Source organism: Danio aesculapii, chromosome 7 (assembly GCF_903798145.1).
Source record: "Danio aesculapii chromosome 7, fDanAes4.1, whole genome shotgun sequence".
NCBI classification, from domain to species: domain Eukaryota; kingdom Metazoa; phylum Chordata; class Actinopteri; order Cypriniformes; family Danionidae; genus Danio; species Danio aesculapii.
Genome location: NC_079441.1, coordinates 57,784,387 through 57,798,697, shown reverse-complemented (window position 1 = coordinate 57,798,697; position 14,311 = coordinate 57,784,387). Strand labels below are relative to the sequence as shown.

The window sequence follows — 14,311 nt, the reverse complement described above, 5'->3', positions numbered from 1 at the left end:
TGTGGAATGCCTCATGACCACTGAAATGAAAAGTATCTCTAGATTCAGACTCACTTTGTAGTTTCACATGCACAAAGACAACATAAAGATACAGAATAGAAGATTCGCTGTTAATAAATATCAACCCAGTGATAGTCTGATTTAGTTTGCACATACCTTCTATCTAAATTATTTAAAGCGATTCTAAAGGAATTAATCAGATTTAATGTAATGCACAAACATATTGTAATTTGTGTTGTAATTTCTAACTTGCAGAAACACTCTGACTGTTTCTTTCAGATGTTCCTTCTGACCACTGTAATATGGTAAATTCTGTTGAGACCAGTTATGTGATGTGTTATTTTGTTATTAAATTGCAGCCAATAGAAATGCTCAGATGCTCAATTAAATTAGTGAAATATTAAGTGAAATTATTTAGTGAAATTCTTCTAGTCAGCTGTTTCCAAATATACGTTTTCTTTAATCCAGTGTTGTTATCAAATGTATCTTTGTGGGTAAAACCTGTACATTTTCATCTCATTTACATGTAATATTTTTGTAGGCACAGATAATGAGGGGAACAAGCTATAAACAGAAGCCGGATGAAAAATAATACTTTCTATTATGGTTGAATGTGCTGGGGCTCTGGGGCTGTACTCAACCTCCAGGAGAAAACTAAAGATGACTAGCTGGGTGCTACTCGACAGGATCAGGCTTAAACAGTCTTCTGTCTTGCTAGAGTTATTTTATTTTAGCATGAATATTATTGGGATGCTTAAAACACTGTGTATGTGAATGTCAGACTACATGTTTTATGATTCGTCCTGATTTTGTTTATGTATCTTCTGCCACTGTATGTTTGACATTGTGTGTGTGGATCAACAACCCTGAGTTAAAACTTTGACCTGTCAGATTCATGATTCACAAAAAGCACAGCATAGACCTTCAAAAGTATATCAGTGGTATTTATACTACCATAATTATATTTACTGTACCCTCCCATCAAACCTTATTCTGACACTCACCTATTGTCTTTTGACAATATTGTATTTGAAGAAAAACATGATATATATTTTTTTGTTTTCCGTTATGTTTTGTTTGGGACCACTTTCAATGCAGGGTTAATTTCCATTTGATTTGTCTCAAGTGTCACTTAACCAGGGGTGTATTCTAGAAAGCTGGGTTAACTTACCATCTGTTAAGCCTGAACTCTCAGTTGATTAACCCAAAACCTGCTTACCGCGAGTATGTCGGTTCTAAAACAACTGAGAGGAGTTAGTTTAATCAACCTTATCTTTAATCAAGATTACCACAGGTTAATGTGCACACACAGAGCATACCTGAAGGCATTGTTAGTATATCGCCAAATTCATGAGTCACCATGGAATGTCACGGTGAGAAAAAAGGGGCAAGTTGGAAGCTTTAATGTTGGCGTATGAGGAATTAATGCTGATTATAATGAAAAAGCAATACAGCTGCATCCACGAAGGAAAGAAATATACAATAATAAATGTATAAGAAAAGAAAAAAAATATGAGAGAAAATGCTTTAGTTTGTTAAATTACACATGCCACCCTGCCCCTTTTATTGTAATGATAAATTAAACTTATCTTCAACATAATTTTTGAGTATGTTGTATAACCATTCATGCATTTACTTTTCCTGCCATTAACTTAAGGCCACAATAATTATATATATTGACAAGTATATATAGCTCATAGAAGCTGTAATCCTTCTAGAGCTAAAATAACTCTGTCTAAAGTCAAAACTAAACACAGAAACATTTTCCTAAATGGTAATTTTTGATTAGTGAGGCTATGCATTAAACACTCTAGAATGTTCTTTCTGTCGTGTAGCTAATAGAAGGGAGGCTGAGGCCTGTCTAACTGCTTTGGGCCAGCAAAGTCTAAGAAGCTGCTCTGGGCCCTAATGCAGGCTAATCAGTGGTTGAATTATTGGACCTTAAACCACACAATGTGTCACAGTTATAAGTGAGTATTGTCAGGTACCTTTGGGTTCTTTTTATAATTTTTGTTTTGCAACAAGTAGTGTAAGAATTTGTCTGCGCTTTCCATATTTGAATTTTGCTATTGTATCACAGAACACTATTTCATTAATTTTAATTCTAAAGTAAAACAAGCAAAGTCTGCTTAAAGAAAACACTATCCATTAAAATGAGCATCACCTTAAGGTGAGAAATGTATAGGAAGAAAAATTATTACATGTCGAAAGGTGTGTGTACAAAGCAATGTAAAAAAAAAAGTTATTTCAGGAAATAACCTTCAGTGCTTCAGTCCAAACTATTTAATTAAACATTTTCTAACAAATTATGTGTCTTAGCACTCCTCCATCTCTTTGGCCTGCTTGGATCATTTTATGAGTTACACTGTTTCAGGCTAAGTGCAGGGTAGGGTGCCATCATATAAGGCAGAAAAGGATATCCTAGTACAGTAGTTATGAAGTAGTTAAGTAGGAAGCAGTGATGAGTTGTTACACCAAAATATTAAGGACATAAAAATTAAGCTAAATATAAGCTTTATACTATGGACAGTTTTTTTTTTTTCATTATCATAATCTCCTTAATCGACCGATTGAGCTTTAAAAGAGGCTACATCCAAAAACTCTGGGAACCCTGGAAAAAGATATAAAAAAAATATATCTAGTGTGTGTGCAGTGTGGATAGAATCTCTACACGAGATTCAAGCACGTTCTGTTGTGAGCACCATAGTTTTCTAAAACTATTGGTGCGAACTGAAATGTCTGTATAATGATACGCAGTGGTTTATGGTCAAAGAACTGTACAAAAATGTATAGAACAGCTTACTGTACGGATGGCTCTACACACTGCCACATTCTACAGTAAAATGCCCTGATGCAAAAACAAAGAGCTGCACTGAATGTATGTATTCTATGGTAAGTGCAGACCCACAGTTTGTCATGTTTGACTTCAAAATGTTTGTTAAATAAATAAAAATTTTTTCATTCAATCAGTTCATATCCTCGATAAAAAAATAAAATAAATAAATATAAACTACTAAATATATCTGTGCCTCCACGTCCACAGGATTCTTATCAAAAGAGCATGCAATGCTTAGTAACTTCTCTGAAACAGACTAACTCTGGAACATAAACTGCTCCAGAGCAGGTTATCTTCAGAGAGTAAATTGCTTACATACCCAAAAGTTATGGAACCGAAAGCTAAGATTATCCACTTTCTTACTTTTAAACTTACTTGGGTATGTCACATAACCTCCTTTCTGGAACATCCCCCTGTACACAAACAAACAATTTGATTTTGTGTTTGTGTACCCTGGAAGTAATTTAAATTGCCATATTCACTCTTTGATTTAGTTTCAGTTAACTAGGCCATAATCTAGTTGCAGACCACTGGCTATTTGATTACCTGGACCATTACCAAGCATGAATAACTCACTTGACCTGGCACCAGAACAGTGTGTGTGTGTGTGTGTGTGTGTGTGTGTGTGTGTGTGTGTGTATACATGTTCATGTAAATGAATGACCATATACTGTGTTTTTTTTATGGACAGTGGTAGGGGACAGTATGTATAATCTGTACAGTATAATAATCATTATACCTATAGTGAGTTTCGATAAAACATATTCAAGTATATTTGTGTGTGTGTGTGTGTGCGCAGTAGTGTCAGTGTGTGCATACTGTATGTAGCCTATTGTATGTTACGTTTTAGACAGAATGTGGTTTAAGCTTATTTTTAACATTTTCATACCAAGTCATTAGAGAATGTCAAAGCTGCTTCTTAACCAGCATATGTTTTACGTCCAACCAAGAAGGTAAAATGTTTTTTTTTTAAGTCCTTCCCTGTCAAACTCTTGCAAATAAAGGTGGTTTATCAATTTTGCTAAGCAGCTTAGCAGTAAAGTTAGCATAGTTCCTGTCAGCTAAAATTGCAGATCTCTTTAGTCCCTGAAATGATTTGCTAAAAATGTATGTATGAAATCCTAAGGTAGTTTTAGGAACAAATTTGTTTTTGTGTTTAACGCTGTCCATATAGCCATTTAAGTTTGTTTAATCTAATTCTATGCATTTTACAACTCTAAAACATGTCTAAAAGACTTTAATTGGATGAATTAAGGAAGGATTGATTTGGATTATTAGACACTGTGGTTCATTGACAATCAATATGTTTACATCATAATGGATTAAATAAATCAAAGCAGATAGCTTGATATTGGTGTGAGCACTAAGTGGGCAAACGTCTTTCATGGATAAACATTTCAAAGGAGTTAGATCAGTGAATTAATTATGCAGCTGTGATTGTCAAAGATAAAAGTGAGATTGGTGTTTCAAGTTTGTGTAATGAATTCTATTCCACTTCAGGGTTTATTCATCAGCTGGTGCTGATAATGTCTGTCTCTTTCTCCTTTTCTCTCTATCTGTCCTTTCTTCTGTTAGTGTGGATTTGGTTCACGCACAACTGCGTGTGTGTGAGGGCCGCAGTCTTCCTGAGCTGGGTCTTGAACAGGACAAGATCCAGATCAATGGCTGTGCCATACAGTGCCGGGTCACTACAGAAGATCCCTCCCGTGGTTTTCAGCCAGACACAGGTCGCATAGAGGTACGTCTGCTAATGACATGCAATTATGCAAATCACAGTATCGACACCCCATTTAATAATACAAGACATGATATATTATAATGTAACAGGAATAAAATGTGAAGCAACAACACACTTTAAACAGATCTTTTTTTTTTTTCATTTATTATAAATTAAACATTATTGGCTATTTAAAAAAAAAGGCATAGTAGCTGCTCAGTATGTCAAGCATGTCAACACATTAAATAATGCTTCATGTTTCACAACACTTCAGGGGACCGTTAATATTAAGTGGGTTCAATAAATATTTTTACTTTCTCTGCAATTTTGCTAGTTTTACACCCACTTTTATTGTTTGGGAGATGTTTCATAAGTGCTTTTGGGGGGGCTGTTTATGTCCAAAACCAAATTCTTTGTCTAAAGCTTCAATCTCATTTTACAATCTGGCCATTAAAGTGGCAGCACTTTGTCTTTCTGCACTGTGTATTCACATGCACTAAAACAGAGACAAAGACTCTCACAGACTTTCGATGAGCTGCTATTTTGTTGAGTCGTCGAGCAGGAAGCATTGATTGATAGCAATTTTCAGGAAGGACTTTCATTCAGTGCCCTCCGTACTGTTCAGTTTGATGCACAATTTTGTTCCAGTGGTAACATTTTAATGTCATGAAGAAAACCAAGAAATCTGTGCTTGGTGCTTCTGAGAAACTGACTGTAGCTCTCTTCGTGTGTCTGGAGATTGTGCCTATCCACCTGTGGATGGTCTAAAGAACCTCTCAGCAGGTTGGAACAGAGTAGGTCTTCATTACTTACATTTTGATTTATATGAATTTGTGCTTTACTCTATGCAAGTTAGCCCTAAAAATGTGGTATCAATATTTGTATTACTTATCATCATTTAGGACAGTCTTTTGTTTCATTCTTAAGGAGTTCCTATGTAAACCAACACACACACACACACATACGCACGCACACCCCCCCCCCCCCCCACACACACACACACACACACACTCTGCGGGCCCGTCCGCTACGCCACTGAACACACACCAAATGCACAAAACACAGAGAACCATTTAAACGCAATAAAATGATCTGCTGCAATACTTTTTAAATATAGGCCCTAGCTCATATTATATTTTCCAATTTTTGTTGATGCTATGTGTAATTATTTCACATGCACATGCAACAAAACATGGGACAGAAATGAAAATCATTCAAGTCGTACTTCAATTAAATGAGCAAATATATATTTAAAAAGTGTATACTTTATTTGCAAATTAGCCCATATAGTCTATAGACATGTAAAAGTGCAAAGATGCTTATAGGATTTGTACTATCTAACGCATTCGTACATCTCTAAAAAGTATCCGTTTATTTGTTTTTGTCCAAGCAAACATGGTGGGCGGGCGGACACAAACACACACACTGCTGTGTGACTCAAATGCATAGAACACAGAAAGCACAGCATGATTTAAACACATTAAAACTTAAAGAATGATCTGCTGCAATACTTTTTAAATGTAGCTCATTTTTGTTGCTGCTATGCGTGCATATTTCACACACACATGCAAAAAAAAAAATAATAATAAATTGAAACAAAATTAAAACCACTGAAACTGTGCAGTTACCCGAATAGGCTATAAACTTTAACCGGTCAGATTAATACTAAATTATAATTTAATTATTACATATATACAATTTTATTTTTGTATCTGACACATTTTAAAATACTGATTTATTTTAACATGCAAACAGCAGCATACAGAACATAGGCCTATTAAAAGAACAACTTCTCTCACCTGCGCTTCCAACAGTTTAGAAAAAATAATAAAATAAATAGGCCTACCCAAAATATTTTTCACTTACAATACAAATTTAGATTGAAACAAAAGTACTTATTAAATCCTTTAAGAACCAGCATATATCCTGGAAAACCAACATCTAGTTCGTACAAATTAGTACGATTTGCTCTTCCCCCAATGACGGTTGGGTTTAGGGGTTAGGTGCCACACCTCCTTTTGAAAATCGTACAATTTCAGACGACTGAAGTCGTACAAATTCGTACGAATAAGCCACTAAACTGACAAAACCTAAAATACTTACGTTTTCTTGTGAGATCAGTCTGGAAAAACATATGAAGAAAAAAAAAAAACATATGATTGGAAAAATCATATGTTTTTTTTTTTCCGTCAAAAAGAAAATATTGGGCACAAATTTAGAATAGTTTTTTAAGCTACATATTATGACTTTTAAAGACAATTGCCAAATGCCATGAATTCATTTTTAAGTTCATTTAAGTTCATTACTTTCATTTCAGTGTTTTAGGTGGACTAATCGAGGAACGAAATATTGATTTTATAATTAATTATTAAAGTATAACATTAATTAAAACAAGGATATGCATTAATAAGTTGTGGTCATGGAAGCGAATTTGTAATTCGAATTATGCTCAGAGCTTCATAGTTTAAAATAGGCTAACAGTCAGTTAAACTATCGCATAAGATAACACACACAGCTGTCTAAATATATAGGCTATAAAATACACAGTTGATCACTTCGTCCGGTTCAAATATTATTTAAAAAAAACTGTACTGAAAGAAAAAAAAGCACAAGAAATGCAGCTTTGAAACAGAAGCTTATTTCATTAAAGTGCTTTAATTTTAGGCAGTTATTTATAAGATTTTTAGAAATGGAAAACTAGAGGGAAAAATAAAAACATAAAAAATAAACAAATAAAATTATTTATTTAAAAGTAGAACTCAGCATCACTGTGCCACCCTGCTGCTTAAAAACTTTGTCTATTTAGAAAAAAATGAATATTTTATGTTTATCATCATCATTATTAATAATAATAAATATTTAAATAGATTAAATTATCTAGCTTGTTTTCTTATTAGGCCTAAGTTTTGTGCATTATTCTGCACAACAACAACAACACACACACACACACGCATGCACGCACGCACGCACGCGCACACACACACACACACACACACACACACATATTTATATATATATATATATATATATATATATATATATATATATATATATATATATATATAAATTATTAGCCCCCTCTGATTTTTTTTTTCTTTTTTAAATATTTCCCAAATTATGTTTAACAGAGCAAAAAAAAAAATTCACAGTATGTCTGATAATATTATTTTCTTCTGGGGAAAGTCTCATTTGTTTTATTTTGGCTAGAATAAAAGCAGTTTTTAATTTTTTAAAAGCCATTTTAAGGTAAACATTATTAGCTCCTAGCTATTTTTTTTTTCTCGATTTTCTACAGAACAAACCACTGTTATACAATAACTTGCCTAATTACCTTAACTTGCTTAGTTAACCTAATTAACCTAGTTAAGCCCTTAATGTAACTTTGCTGTATAGAAGTGTCCTAAAAAATATCTAGTCAAATATTTTTAACTGTCATCATGGCAAAGATAAAAAATAATAAAAAAAATTTGAACTGAGTTATGAAAACTATTATGTTTAGAAATGTGTTGAAAAAAATCTTCTCTCTGTTTGAAATTGGGGGAAAAAGAAAACAGGGGGGCTAATAATTCTGACTTATTTATGATATGGTTGAAAAAAAAATTTATGGTTGAAAAAACAGATTTTTGCACTATTTTGACAAATTATTGACTACCATTATGACATTTTATGTACAGTATGTGGATTACAATTGTAATTTTCAGATGTTGCCATATATCATGCCATACCAGCTTTCCATATGGGGATGTGCAGTGAGAAAAAAAAAAGAAAGTTAGTAATCAGTTAGTTAGACAGTAAACCTACATGATGGAATGAATAAAACTATTTCAGTCTATCCACTATCTGTACTGTTCCCTCTACACTAATTTATAAACAATACTGAAACCTGTATCATATATTTTAAACAACAATATTTAATGATTGTTAAATATTGTTTATTGAAATGATGTGCATCTTGTGTGCTGGTGAAGTTGTGTTCCTGTAGTATTGTATGATAAAAGGATTATGTGAACCAATGACTTCTTAAGGACATGAACGCAGCATGCAGAGTTTCGAACACTGGAGAGCCTGTGTTAAAAGTTGTGACTGCTTAGAGTTTTGTGTCTAGAGCTTTGAAAATTGTCATCAGGGTCCTGAAATTTGTGGCAAAACAATTGAAAAAAAAACTGTAAAATGTCTAAATATTGGTTGGTCATTTTTTCGTCTCTATAAAAAATCTTTGAAAATCTCATACACTTTTTTAAATTAGAGTCATGCTTGAAATTTCCCCATGTTCTGCAAACATTGCTTTGGCATACTGTGATTTAGCCAGATATTTTATATTTCATTTTTCATTCCTGAAATGGATACTATGAAAATACACCATGAAAATAGCATTAGTGTTTTAATAGTGTAGGAAGTTAGACCAAAGTGCATTTAGAAACACAGAAACATTCTCTTTCGCTTTCTCTTACTCATCTGTTTCTCATTACTACATCTCCTCTGCCTGAGATTTTCCCGTTATCTTTTGTTTCCATCTTTAGCCTTGTGTAATAACAGATACTCGAGTCTCATGGGGTATTCGAGTTCCCTGTTGCAACCCAAAACAATGCGCTCTCCCCTTTTTGTTCTTTACTTTTAAGATGCATGAATGGCAAAAAAAGTTTACTAACATCTTGCTCCAGTTCAAAACTTCTGATGCTATATGCAGGTAATTTTCCCTGTTTTATGAACTGTGTTAGACATTATGGAAATAATCTGTGACATCATTCTTCAAAATATCGTAGATCTCTCCTGGGTTTTGATAAAATTACACTTATTTGCCTTGTACAACAAATCTTGTTTCTATATGTCTAACCAGCATTAATTGATGTGTACCAGTGTGTGTGTGTGTGTGTGTGTGTGTGTGTGTGTATATATTATATATGTAGGCAGCACAGTGGATCAGTTATTAGCAATGTTGCCTGACAGCAAGATGGTTGCTGGTTCGAGTCCCGGCTGGGTTAGCTGGCATTTCTGTATGGACTTTGCATGTTCTCCTTGTTCTTGCGTACACAAGCACATCTTATTAACATCAATTTTTCTCTAACGGTCAATACAAGCTTGGACATTCTGCCATCTCAAGGGTGGAAAAACAAACTTAAAACTAGATAGAGATAAGTATGAAATGACATAATTTTCATTTCTGGACAAACTATTGATGTGTCCTATTTCTCTAGCTTCCAACAATTCTTTCCTGTCTTTCCCAGTTTTTCTGTCCGCTTAATTATTGATTGCTTATTATTTACCTTTTATTCTTTTGAGCAGGCAAACAGCAGACATGATCAGAGAATGGGCTCCTCTGCACACAGAGATGTATTTCAGCCGTGAAATGTGTGTACCTAAAAAAATACACTGTTAAAAATGCATGGCCAAACATAATAAATCCTGGGTCGGATGAATAAGTCATGGTTTGAGTGCTCCAGAGAGGTGGAAGAGATGCACAGAGGGAGAAAAGAGAGAGAAAGCTCAGCAAGAAAGGGCTTAAAATGTCTGGCCCAGCAAGAGATCATAGCATTTTAGTTGAGTGAGGGAGAGCAAGAGAGATAAAGAGATGAAGAAAATGAAAGAATGACTCCCTGAGCACAGCAATGCACAGTCCTTCTGAGAAACCGTGGGATGGAGAAAGAGATGAGGACAGTTGAATTAAAATGGCTTTAGCAGTAAATTTTGCCTTTTGAAAAATGTCTACTCACACAGTATATTCTTAGTTAAATTTCTGATTAAGAAACGTGTTCCCTTAAACTAATTAGGAAATGGCATTTCTAAAAACCTGTGTTATGAAGGTCACCAGATGTGATCTTCTAAAAAGCCAGAATAGCCATTTTATTGAAGCTATTAAATTACAGGTAGATTCACTTTTTATTTTTTTTTGTTTTTGTTTAAACATTTCAGTTGATTTACTCTCATTACCTAAATTATAGTCATCATATTAATTATATTGTCATTTTGCTGGTTTTGGCTCAGTCAAACGTGGTATACCCAATATTTATGCATGCATAAAGCTCATTGTTTAACAAAAGTAATTTTGCTCTTTAACAGTTTCCAATGTCACCAAAGAGAATACTAATGGTGACTGCATTTAAAAGACAAAACAAAATTATAAGTCGAAAAGTTCTATTAATTCTTAATCACCACATGTCCCCTAAATTCCTACTTCTTTATCAAGAATACAGAATTAAATTATTCAAGTGCACAAGCATGTGTTTGTTCCCCCCAGCTACAGTGCGTACACAACAATAGGAAGTACATTGCAGAGCCTTTTATTAAGGATTTATCATTCAGTCTAATTAGCTGAACTAGAAAACATATGAATTCAACAAGTGTAAAAAAATCTGAACAATATATTTTCTAAAAGCCCCAGCAATATATTTCCAAATAAAGAAAGACTGAATGGAGAACATTGTTGCTGTTTCAGTCAGCATGAAGGTATACAGGTAAGTTAATGCAGCCATTCAGATCATTGAAGAGGGATAGTAAATATGATTTGATACTGACATGATGAGTATGACTATGTATTACATACTGTATGGAAAAAAAACATATTGACATAGAGTGAGTGCGGTGGTTGTTGTGCTTCCTGATTTGTTGCAATTTATTAATTTAAAAAAAAATTTAAAAAAAACTTGAGCTTTTGTAGGGAATAGTTCACACAAAAGTTGAAAAAAATTAATTGTACCACCCCCCTATTGTTAGACATGTTTTACAAAAATCCACATTAACGTGTCATATGTCAATGAAAATGAGAGAATCTCAGCTTTAGTTTGGTATATGGCATATATTCAACCTAAATAAGGGTTTGGATATGTTGCAGTTTTAATTTTAAGATTTTGTTTTAATTGAAATTTCTCAAAAAGATGATTTTTTTTAGTCTGAAATGAAGCAAATCTCTGACATGGCCTAACTAAGTCAATACTAAAGATATCAAGGTTATATTTTCAGAGAATATTCTTTACATTGTGTAGAATGATTTTATGTCAAACACAACAAATCACGCAGAATGACTTCAGCTGGTTTTTCCACAGAGCAGGTCACAAAGGGTGACAACCCTTTGAGTTCAGCTCATACAGCAGATATTTTCTCTGTGGTTATATAGAAACAAAAACTTTTATTTTTTTTTTCCATTTACCAAACGTTTATGAAGCTGTCTGATATTGAATGGCAGTGGTTTTTCAGCTGAACTGTGTGAAGAGCCACTGTGAATCGAGCACCACCTGCATGAGACCTTCACATGCACATTCATATACTCACACACACGCCGCCTTCCTCCATGCAATCAGAATAGATTGAATTCCTCTCTCAATCACATATCTTTGTGTTTTCTCTCCCTGCACACTTCCTCTCCCTCACCACATCAGATGTTTCTTTTTTCTCTCAACAGGGATAAAACGCTACCTTACTGAGCATGTGAAAGGCAAAAATACAACAGTTTAAACAGGCATACTCTCAGAGTTGTGATATTAAAACAATGTGTGGGCGACACACTCAGAGACTCCCAGCTACTCCTTAAAGCTTATGTTTGATTATGCACATAGAGTTGGATTCAAGTCTAATATCATGTTTCATAACATCTTTTTTTTTCTTTCAAATGTTCAAATTAAAGGATTTAAATCAAAGACTAGATACATATTAAAATCAAAGGCTCAATAAAAGGCAAATGTAGGAATACTATACATTTTCAGATATTCTTTCAAATTAACACAATTGGAACACAAAAAAAAGAATTATTGTTAAGGGTGGGTTAAAGGGCAGGTGTAGGGTCAACAGTGTAATTTTTATTGTTGTTTATACTTTATTGTTCAGCAGTAACAAAAAAATTTGACTTTACATAATAATAAAAAGAATTAGCATAACACAGTAACATAATTACATAACTCTTACATAGCATAGGTTTGTTTATATATTGTTTTAGTAGCTGTAATATTCTTCTGAACAGCTATATCATACAACATATCTATTGATTTTAGCTTACATACTATGTTTTGCCTGCCATCCTTATAATCCTGTTTAACTTTACTTTATTAAAGGATTAGTTATAAAATGAAGATCTTTTATTACTCACCCTCAGGTCATTTCAATCATCTTCAGAACAAAAATTAAATTATTTTAAAATAATTCTGAGAGTTCTATGACCCTTTAAAGCTCAACGTACATAAAAGAAAACAAAAACATTGTCAAAACATTCCAGGCAATTTTAGCGGTTCAACTGTACTCATATGAAGCTCCAAAAAAAAAAAAAAAAAAAAAAACTTTTGGCTTTATTAAAAAAAAAAAAAAAACTTTGTTTACTAATATTTTTCATACATCATCAGGTCGTGTGGGTGTACTTTTTCTTGTACTATGGGGAATACAATGTATTGCCAATAGATTCAGCGGCCCAACACGCAAGCATCGTATTACCCATATAGTAAGCACGCACCGGGACCTGATGTGACTGAAGGGTTTGTGCACAAGCTTTGTATGATTACAGTTGAACCACTGAAGTCACGTGCATTTATTCACACCTTTTGAGTTGCGTCCCATCATCTAAATTAATTCTATCCTCCTAATTTGCTAATTTATCATCTAATTCACTTTTAAATTCAATCTTGGCTTTCATATAATCAATCATAACCCTAAATTGCTTTCTTTTCATCTTAAAATCCTCACCATCATTTTGTATGACATTTTCATTTTTTTTCAGGTCTTTAGTAAACCATGGGTTGTTGTTGTTTTAGAAATCTTAACCACCATATCAAGAGGTGATACAGTCTGTTAGCTTGAGAGGGTTTATGAATGACACATGTCCTCCTTTTCTTTGCTTCAGATCTGGATTTTTTCTTCCACTGGCTTCTGATTTCTAACCTGCTGTCTGTATTTTGTATTTTCACATTAATATCTGATCCACTGTGCTACATGTTGTCTTATGCACTTTAAAAATACTGGGTTGTTGTAACATAAATATTAGGTCAAGTATGGACACATCCGATGTTGCTTATTGGTACTTTATTTAATTTTTTTTTTATTAATAAATGTAATTACCACTTTTCAACCTAATGGTTAAGTTTAACCATGTTTGACCCAACACTGTGTTATAACAACCCATATTTTAGTGTGTATGCATCTTCAATGCTACTGTAACACAGATCCAATATGTGGATATGGATTGGGCAGTTAATATATTCCTAAAGCTCAGAAGAGGATTTCTCAGTGAAAAGAGTTAGTCCCCGAGTACAAACACAGGTCGATCTGATGCTTTTGTCGGGTTCCAGCTAAAGCACTCTAAAATATGTTTTATTACACAAATTATTACAGATATGTTTATATGCAGAGGTTTTTAAGAGCATCTATTAATTGTTTCACTATTATAACTGATCTTTTTTATCATATTTGTAACACATCAGCAAAATGCCAGCCTATCATTTTATTGGCCAATATATAAAACAAACAAACAAGACAGCTATACTAGCACAATTTACAGTGTGCTTTTAAATAAATGCTTGTTCTAGTCCCTAATCAAAATGATAAGAACCCTTTAAACCATAAAATAGGGACACTTTGGATTCAAATATAATATTTAAAAAAAAAAAAGTATTTAAAGCCATTCATTTAAATAGAGATAGTTTAAGTAAAAATCTAATTACAAGGGAAATCTTTCATAGAAACATATTCACCATAGTAAGCTCGGACAGTTGAACCTCATTGTACATGTCATACAGAGTTTGAATGCAAATAATATATATTACCAAATACAAGAAAAGTCA

At 33.3% G+C, this 14,311-nt stretch overlaps 1 protein-coding gene across 1 annotated transcript in view; it reads left to right on the top strand.

The window, feature by feature from the left end:
• The window catches only part of pcxb (pyruvate carboxylase b), a 340,834-nt gene that overhangs the window by 78,143 nt on the left and 248,380 nt on the right, over positions 1-14,311 (top strand). The window contains exon 9 of the mRNA XM_056462259.1: positions 4,412-4,574. Coding sequence (XP_056318234.1) covers positions 4,412-4,574 — 163 coding nt within the window. The remainder of the gene's footprint in view (positions 1-4,411; positions 4,575-14,311) is intronic.